This window comes from Pangasianodon hypophthalmus, chromosome 23 (genome assembly GCF_027358585.1).
Source record: "Pangasianodon hypophthalmus isolate fPanHyp1 chromosome 23, fPanHyp1.pri, whole genome shotgun sequence".
Lineage (NCBI taxonomy): Eukaryota > Metazoa > Chordata > Actinopteri > Siluriformes > Pangasiidae > Pangasianodon > Pangasianodon hypophthalmus.
In genome coordinates, this window is record NC_069732.1 from 16,265,364 (window position 1) to 16,274,787 (window position 9,424).

At 43.5% G+C, this 9,424-nt stretch overlaps 1 protein-coding gene across 1 annotated transcript; it reads left to right on the plus strand.

The window, feature by feature from the left end:
* The first annotated feature begins 781 nt into the window (after positions 1-781).
* On the plus strand, positions 782-8,697 carry lfng (LFNG O-fucosylpeptide 3-beta-N-acetylglucosaminyltransferase). The gene is made up of 8 exons (XM_026929983.3): positions 782-1,328; positions 5,692-5,740; positions 6,016-6,118; positions 6,203-6,356; positions 6,443-6,528; positions 6,639-6,804; positions 6,890-6,975; positions 7,078-8,697. Exons 1-8 carry the CDS (start codon positions 903-905, stop codon positions 7,142-7,144), a joined length of 1,137 nt encoding a protein of 378 aa, XP_026785784.1. The 5' UTR covers positions 782-902; the 3' UTR covers positions 7,145-8,697.
* Positions 8,698-9,424: the final 727 nt, after the last annotated feature.

Sequence of the window (9,424 nt, forward strand, 5' to 3'; positions counted from 1 at the left end):
TGCACATACAGTTCTCTAAATATTAATGTACAATGTTTACAGTTTATTATAATAATAATAATAATAATAATAATAATAATAAACTGCAAACAATGAAAACACTGGATGCAGTCGGAAAGTGACATAGTGAGAGATACTGCACATACAGTACTCTAAATATTAATGTACTTAGAGCAAGTAATAATAATAATAAACTACTATGTGTGTGTGTGTGTGTGTGTACACATATACAGATACATATACATACACACACACACATATATATATATGTATGTATATGTATATATAAAGTACATTGATGTATAGTTTTATGTAATAAATAAAAAATATTAATGTACTTAGAGCAAGTAATAATAAAAATAATAATAATAATAATAATAATAATACACTACTATATATATGTGTGTGTGTGTATATATATATATATATATATATATATATATATATATATATATATATATATATATATATACACACACACACACACACACACACACACACACACATATGTATGTATGTATATGTATATATAAAGTACATTAATGTATAGTTTTATGTAATAAATAAAAAGTTTTGGACTCTCTGCAGAAGGCTGTATTTCTTCAGGCTTTAGAGGGGTTGATTTGCCCCCAGTTGCCTCCACTGTGTGTGGGCGGGTGTCATTACAGAGTCCTTCCATTGCCAAGGACCCGCGGTACTTCCCGCTCTGCATCCGCGTAGCCCCGCCCACATGGGCGTGGCCTCCTTCACGGGCAGCGTATAAAAGAGCCCCTCGGCCGCATCGGCGAGTTTTTCCGAGCGCTTCAGTAGGGAGGTTGCTGACACCAGGCTTTATAACACCACAGCGTGTTATGCGGTGGTCATCGCAGAGGAGTGTAGCTTCGTTTTAGAGTCATATCAACATGTTAAAGAGCTCGAGCAGGAAAAGCGTGCTCTCCGCGGCAGGAGCGGCCGTCACCTGCCTGGCGCTGCTCGTGCTACTCGCTCAGCAGCGCAGGAGCGCGCACGGTGACGCGCACGGTGACGCGGAGGTGGGGATGCGCTCCCTGCAGAGCGTGGCCGACTTGGAGGTGGATGGAGGCGCGCAGAGCGACCAAGCAGCGCAGGACGGAGGAAAGAAGGGATTTTCCGCCTATTTTTCCAAACTGACGCGGAGCAGGAGAGAGGCGGAGAAACCCACCGCGGCGCTCGCGGGCGCTCCGTCCAGCGCGCCCGCTGAAGAGCTGCGCCCTGACGACCTCTTCATCGCCGTGAAGACCACCAAGAAGTTCCACCAGCCCCGGCTTGATCTGCTTCTGGAAACCTGGATTTCAAGAAACGTGCAACAGGTGAGCCTTGTCTCAAGCGTATTTCTAGTCTGTCAGGTGCCTATCAAATGATTTCTTAACCCTTCATCTGAAGAGTCTTTAACCAGAGACTAACTTATAAGGTTTAAGTGCTTAGGATTATTCAGTGATGCAGTCATCCAGTAGCATCCCTCATCTTTGGCAGTTTCACCTCATCCAATACTCTGTGAACCATCTTAACTTGCAAATAAGGACATTTTAAATTTTTCAGTATTCCCTGATTCAGTAGTTTTTTTTTTTTGTCCTGAGTGGATCAGAGACAAATACATAAAACAGTCCTCACTGCACTCCCTCCCCTTCTGCTGTTCCCTCTACCCCCCCTCCCCCAAATTGTTTGTAGTCGTCCCTGTGAATGCACAAGGCCGGAGGATGCATCACGGCTCCGGCCTCTGGGCTGTCCCCCTTTCCAGGGCTAACAAAGCGTCTTTCTGAAGGGCAAAGAAAAGCTTTCCCAGGCCTTTGCTTCCCGCTCTCCATGGGAACCAAGGAACCGAGGCAGTGGCTGGATAAGGCAAGGCTGAACGGTGGGAAAAAAAAGCAGGACTTCGTTAAGACAAAGGCTCAGGATCTATAGGAAAGTTTCAGGGATCTGAGGAGCATGCCGAGTGACGCACAGTGTGAAAACGTGATTCTGAGAAATGAGTCTCTTTATAGCGGGCCACAAAAGCTCTCTCAGCACACTTGGCAGGACCAAACCATGAACAGTCAAAGTGATTTTATCCACCACTGAGAATAGTCATGCATACTTCAGCAAAAGTCAGTTTAATTCGCCTCACACACTGTCGAAATATGCATCCTTCTCTGGTTCTTTTGAGATTTGTTTCCAAGCTCGAGGACACAGCTGCTTTGATCAGTCATTTGAATATGGTTGTCAGGGCCATAGAAATACTCTTTCTTATTCTTTTACTCTTTCAGCCTCATTCTTTATCTCATTCAGAACAAAGAGTGTTTCTAGGTTTCCAAGAGCATCAAAGTACAGACAGATTAGGCTCCCTGGGCTAGCAAGTTCTCTTTGTTGTGCGAGTAATGAGCTGAATAAAAGCACACAGGAGTTCAGATAAGAAGTCTAGCTCAGTTTTTCATGCATTCATATCCCAGCATCTGTCCATGCTCGTTCAGTGGAAGTTTCCAGGATCAGGTCAGAGAGGTGGTTTCCAAGCTGAGTCTTGATTCCCACTGATTCTGCTTAGTACAGTGAGTTGATGCAAGTTAATTTGGCAGCAGGGAGAGTTAACAGAAGGCTCCTAATGTGGACAGCTGCTAGAGAGCGCTGCAGTCATAAAAGACCAAAACAAGCCCAAATACAAGTGGGAGTTCCTAGAGAATGGGTGCCAGGTGGCCCGGCCTCAGAGAACAATAGACTGAGCGCTAATGAATCCTCACATTCCCAGTGTGTACATATGGGTGTCCGCATTAAGGTCATTTCAGTGTTGGGCCCCGCAACACCTTAGCATGTGAAATCCCAATAATTGTCATCTGAACTGTTTAGGGATTAGTCCAAGGTCTTTTCTAGCAACAATGAATGGCCAGCTCCAAACAAGTGTTTAGAGGGGGCCATGTATTGTTTGAAGTGTAGCATGGGAACTACATGGCATATGTCAGGGGAGGCTACCAGCTTGAAAAGCATGATGAACAGGGCCATGTGGGCTCGTGATTGTATCCTGAGACATATTTGGTTTTAGTGTGTGCTGTGAGCCGTCTCTGGTCACATTGTGTCATGCTTTGTGCACGACTGTATGGGTGAGGAGCAGCTCACACTGCAGCGCTGTTTACATGTAAATAATGCAGATAGATCCAATCAAGTCTTAATGTTGATACTGTACCTGTGAGTGTCCCAGGATGGCTGGGAACCAGAACTTTTTCCCAGATATGATTTGATCAATCCTACCCCGTTCTTCTTCTCAGCTGTCCTCGCTTTCAGAGATCAGATTTTTGAAAGCAGACCGCAGTTGTCAGTTTCCAAAAGCTCTTAATAAGAAAAGCTTTTACATCATTTGTCCTTTAGGTGGAACACAAAGCCCTATCAATTTTTTTTTAAACACAATGGGATAGATAATACAAGGCAATAATTTTTGATAAGTCTGATCCTCATAATAGTGTTATTCTTTTCAGTCTGATGCACTGCTGTTAGGATTGTTTCAGACCACAGCTCCTGCTTTCCGGTGTTTCTCTAAGTTTCCCCCCTGGAACAATGGAGCTTCCCTGAGCGAGTGAACTCTACAACAATAAAAAGAGAGTTTTGCCTGTACTGTGCTATCCGGTGTCCAGTTACACCCATACACACACACAGACCCTGAATTATACCTCCATTATTTAACACAAAAAGCTACCTTGACCGCACACTACTGTGCATGTGTGTCATTTTTTAAGGTAGCTATATTAGTCCACTTCTCATTTTCCTGTTCAGTTGTTTTAAATAAAGGGAAGGGGGTGGTAGTAGACTGTGATTCGCCCTGGCACAGACAGGATAGCAGCCTGTACGGGTGGCTAATGGAGGGAGGAGCGCCTATTTGTTTCCTTCCCGGGGAGCTGGAGACAGCCAGCCAGGCTCCATGCTCTCTCTGTTCAACGCCAGCTCTGGAGCTCTGGAGATCATGGCTAGAATCCACATACAACTCCAGAAACCCCCGTATGTTTTTTTTTTTTTTTTTTTTTTTTTTTTTTTATACACCTGCAATAATAAGGTGTAAAATTATATTCCAAAGTTAGAAGTCTGTATCTGTTCCCAAGAAAACAAGCAGTTGTGAATCATCACTTGGTGTCTGGCATAAAACTTCTTTAATAATTGGATAGTTCAGTTAAAGGGAGAAGCAGAGAACAAAGGGCTTGCTATGGGGAAACCCGCTTTTTTAGTTAACCACTGCAGCTGTATGCAAATGCAGCCAAACATATTTCTAGTTTCCCCAGCGAGGGCTTTAGTCATCTTGAAAACACTCTGCATTGTTCAGTGAGAGCCGGCCAGAGAATGGTACGAAAGGGAGGTGTGGGTGTTGATGGAAGTGAATTAGGGGTAAATGGCCACATAGACATGCACAAAGACAGGGGCTCACACATACTAATCAGCTCTGAGGTTTCTTTTCTGTTTTCTGGGCTGTCTGTTAGTAGCCAGTGCTGGCAGCTGCTTGTGTGATTAGCCTGGCTTTTCAGAGGAACTGAGCACAAACAGCAGTGGCCTCTGATCCTTCAGCAGCCAGCCCTCGCTGTACAAACAGAGGCAGTGGGCACTGGACTCCAGCATCTCACGCTGAACATCTGCTCAAAGTTTGCTCTGCAAACCAATCAAACACACCATGACAGCACCCAAGGTTAAAAGAAAATAAAAGCCACAGCAGAAAGGCAAATGAGTGTGTGTGTGTATGTTTGTGCAGAGCAGGACGTTTGACAAAAAGCTACCTTCTGGCATGAGTTCAGGCTGTTTCTGACAAACTGAGCACAAAGGCCAAGCAACAGTGGAGTCAATTAGGCCGCAGTTAGTGTGTGTGTGTGTGTGTGTGTGTGTGTGTTTAGGAGGCCGTGGCCAGGCAGGCCTGTTCTGACACGTGGCTGTGATAAAGCAGCAGGTGGCAGCTGCTGTCTCACCTGAGCTGCAGTGTAAACAGGTTAACGGTGGACGCTCTTTCATCAGGCTGTGTGAGGAGTGTGGCAGCGAGGCGCCTTTAGAGGCGGCCTTCCTGCCGCTGCCGAGCACCTGCTCTGTCTTATCCGCCACAAAGAGCGTCTAATCCAGCCCTTCTCCTCCCATCATCCTGTCCTATTAAAAGCGCAGGAATCACACCTCACTCTGACTGCACTGCGGCTGCATGCGTAATGGTTTCTATCTTGACCTGAGAATGAAACTCGGAAGCTGTCTGTCACTCTTCTTTATGGCTTGCAAGATATGTGGATTCATTTCACATGTGCAGCCTCTTAGAGAATTGTATGCCATTTAGACATGTGAAGTGGATAAAGGGGAGGGGGGGATCTGAGGATAGGGAATAAATTGGGGGGTATGGTTGGTGTGTAAAATGGGGTGGGGGGGTTTATGGGGGTGGGTGTGGTAGTCTGCTGTCGTCTTTGTTCTGTGTCTGGGATACTTTGGGGTTCCGGAGCAGTTGCCATGGAGAGCTTAAAAAGCAGCAACAAGGCCTCTTTTATGCAGTGGGGTAGAGCTTGGCTTGTTTAACTGACAAAGTTTTCCATGGTTTAAAACACAGACAATGACTCCCAATCAGCCTGTATGAAATAAACAGCACACAAAGACACATTTAGAGCAAGCCAGTTCCTGTTACGCGTTATCTTTGTTGTATTGATTGCATGATGGACAGCAAAAAATAGAGCTGACCACTTATGTTCTTTGTTTCCACAGACATACATCTTCACAGATGGCGAGGATGAGGAGCTGAAGAAGAAAATGGGTGAGTACAGTCTTGATATGAACGCCATGACCCCAGCGAGGGCAGGCATTCCTGGTTGTTGAAAGTTGGAATCAGTTGAAAGCAGCCATATAATCCCCATGAACATCTTGCTCTAAGCTCCAGGCCAAATGGTATCAAGAGTTACGCAGAGATGCCTGATCGCTCTTTGCCTCGAGTGATATGCATTAGTCAAGAGATAGGACTTCACGAACTGATGAATGGTTTGAGGGGTATTATGTGTGCACTGACCCACATCTGCCCTCTCCTCCATGCAGGAAACCATGTCATCAACACCAACTGCTCTTCTGCTCACAGTCGCCAGGCTCTGTCCTGCAAGATGGCCGTGGAATACGACAAGTTTATCGAATCAGGAAAAAAGTGAGTGTGGTAATGTTTTCAACACACACTTTGTCAATCTGGCAAACTCCTGTGTGCCTTTAACAACATTGTTCTTTTCTTCAGGTGGTTCTGCCATGTGGATGATGACAACTATGTGAACGTCAAGACGCTCGTCATGCTGCTGTCTCAATATCCTCACACTCAGGACTTGTACATTGGAAAACCCAGCCTGGACAGGCCCATTGAGGCTACAGAGAGACTCGGTGACAACAAAATGGTAAGTAGCTACAGATTTGTTGGGATAAATATCAGTTCAGTTTGATGTGAAGCCAAAGAATGCTCAAACTGGTCCTTTCTTTTCAGCGACCCGTTAATTTCTGGTTTGCCACTGGAGGAGCTGGTTTCTGCGTCAGCCGTGGTCTGGCTCTGAAAATGAGCCCTTGGGCAAGGTATGATAAATAACACATATCTTTTGGGTTTGCATTCATGTATATAGTTTTAAGCTTTCTGTTTTTATAAATGGCCACAAGTTGACCTGTAACTCCCGTTTCTTTTCCAGTGGTGGCCATTTCATGAACACGGCAGAGAAGATCCGTCTCCCTGACGACTGCACCATCGGCTACATCATCGAGTCAGTTCTGGGGGTTCCACTGACGCGCAGCAACCTGTTCCACTCACATCTGGAGAACCTGCAACAGGTGTCCCGATCGGAAGTACACAAACAGGTGTGTTTGTGAGACTTTTACTTTTAAGCAAAATGACCTGCGATGGTTGCACGGTTGTAATTTTTCTTATTCGTTTCCGTTTCAGATTACACTTAGTTATGGTATGTTTGAGAACAAGAGGAATATCATCAATATGAAAGGAGTTTTCCCAGTTGAGGAGGACCCATCCAGGTAAGAGTCCTTTAAATGTTGCAAAAATGAGTCACTTAGCACAAATTCATACTTATACAGGTTGAATTCAGCTTCAATTATGACCCCATGTCTCTCTTGCAGGTTTAAGTCTGTGCACTGTCTGCTCTATCCGGATACTCCGTGGTGTCCTCTTCAGGTTACCTATTAAGGCAACCAACTCCTCTCTTGTATCCTCGTCCTGACTGTGCCTCAGTATCTGAAAGGCACTAGGGACCAGTGTGGTATTGGCCCATGGGGCTGCTTTGTTTGACATTGCAGTGCAACGCGGCCTCTCGTGTTTTTTTTTTGTTTTTTTTAAACTGGGCTGCTGTGCGGCCTGCCTTTGGACACTTCCTTCCTGCCTGGTGCGTGAGCTTCCTGTCTGTGTACCAAGCAGTGGGGCCCATCAGGAAAAAAGGCTTTCAGCACCAAGCTTCACAGGCAATCAGCTGTGCTTACGTCCTTCATATTGCTTGTATCCATTGCAATTCTCATAGAATGTGTTTTTTATAATATGTCTATGCCTTTCTTTCTGCCAGCTTTACATGCTTAGTACATATAAACTCTTTTTTGTTCCAAATGCAATTCAGGATTTTTACTTCAGGTCTGAGGTGACAAGCCTGAAAGAGAGATTTATTTATATACGAGTGCTTTATTAAGTTGTAAAGGACTCCGGACGACATAATTAGATGAAGGGTAAATCCGTTGTTCGTTTCATTTTCAGTTTCAGTGTTATACTATTGTTATTACCTTTGTATAAAATGATGAGCTGATAATTTATTATATAATTTGTGCTGGCAAAAGGCAATTTCCATATGTGCCATCAGATTGTTTGCATCTGTGGTACATTAGGATGAAGCACTTTTCTCCCCTACTGTTCTGAAAATGATTGTGATGACGGGCCTCAAAGCTGTGCGATGTAAAATAAGCCCCTGTTGACCTTAAAACTGATCATATTTCTAATTCCACTTCTTGCATCCAAACAATCTTGGCATACATTTTTATGAGAATTTGATATATCTCGATTTGGTAGCTACACTCTTGAGATATATATCATGGAACGTTGCACAGCTTGGTTGAATGAACTGCTCATTGCTCTTGTAAAGTGCTTCTTGCAAATGTTTCATCGTGAGTAGACTGGATCTGCCAGCATGACCTTGGCCAATATTTTTTTATGCGCACGTGAGTCAAAATCACTTGCCAAAATCTACAGCGCGTTTGAGAATTACACGTACCTGATCTCCCCAATTGGCCTGCTCTACATTCCTCTACATTTGACTTGTGTGTCATTTAGTGGTCTCTACTTTTGAAATCATATATCAGTCATGTTAAAACTTTACATGAGCAATGGCAGTGTGCCCTATACAGAGGCTTTCTCTGTTTTTTTTTTTTCCAATGACCCACATTGGGTAGACTGTATCTTATTTTAAAGCAGTATTTATTTACTGTGCCATGTTAAAATAATTGTAAATAGTCGTTTAGATGGTATTATGCTTTCACCTGTGGATCAGACATGGTTCTGATGACTGCTTATTTTTTTTTTTTTCGTATTGCTTAGAATTGTGCTAATGGCTGTAATTTATCCTCCAGTATCTGGATTCTCCAATTGTACAAATGCCTTTCTCTCAGGGATTAACATCCTGATGGAGTTACTGTGGTACTCCACTGTGGTAACTGTGCATTAGCTTTTGAATAAAACGGTATACCCGCTGAAAAACTGTACATCTGTCTGTGTTTTACCTTGCCTCTCATTTCACACTCGATGTCTCGCTGAAACAGGAAATGAACCCGACTCTCTGGACTGACTAAAGAAAACACCGAAATGTAACCATGTATGAACCAGCATCTACATAGTAAAAAAAAGTGCTGCAAGCTGTTGGAGGTCGGGGGAAAAACATGCCATTCCTCATGTGACCACAGTTTAAATGCACAGGGCAGACCAGACTTCCTCATGCACTGTTTATTATTTCAAAGCAATTTGGGAGAGGTCTTTACAGAAGTCCGGCAAAACAAAGCCATATAAAATGACACATGAGCAAACATATAATTATTGGTAGATGTATAAAGCCATGTTTAAATAGACTTCTTTGTCAGTCTGGTCTCGTCCAAAGCAAAGTGAAAACAGCAATATTAAATCCCACCCATAATTTTTCTACTGGCAGAGGACAGATAATAAAGTCTTCAAACAAAAACTACGCCAAAAACCACAGACTGGAAATCTTGTGAGATCTTTATTTTGACAAGAAGCATATTCGCCCTTTCATGACGAGGTTTCCAGTGATGTTTTCCAGGTCATGTAGCGATAGCAAAGTTAATTCCATACCAATATTTGTTAAACTTATAAGGAGAATAGTTTTCGAGTGATGTAAGAGAAGGAATTTAGCTTTTGACATAGACATACAGTACTGTGTAAAAGTCTTTATGCACAAAAACATTTTATATTTCCAAA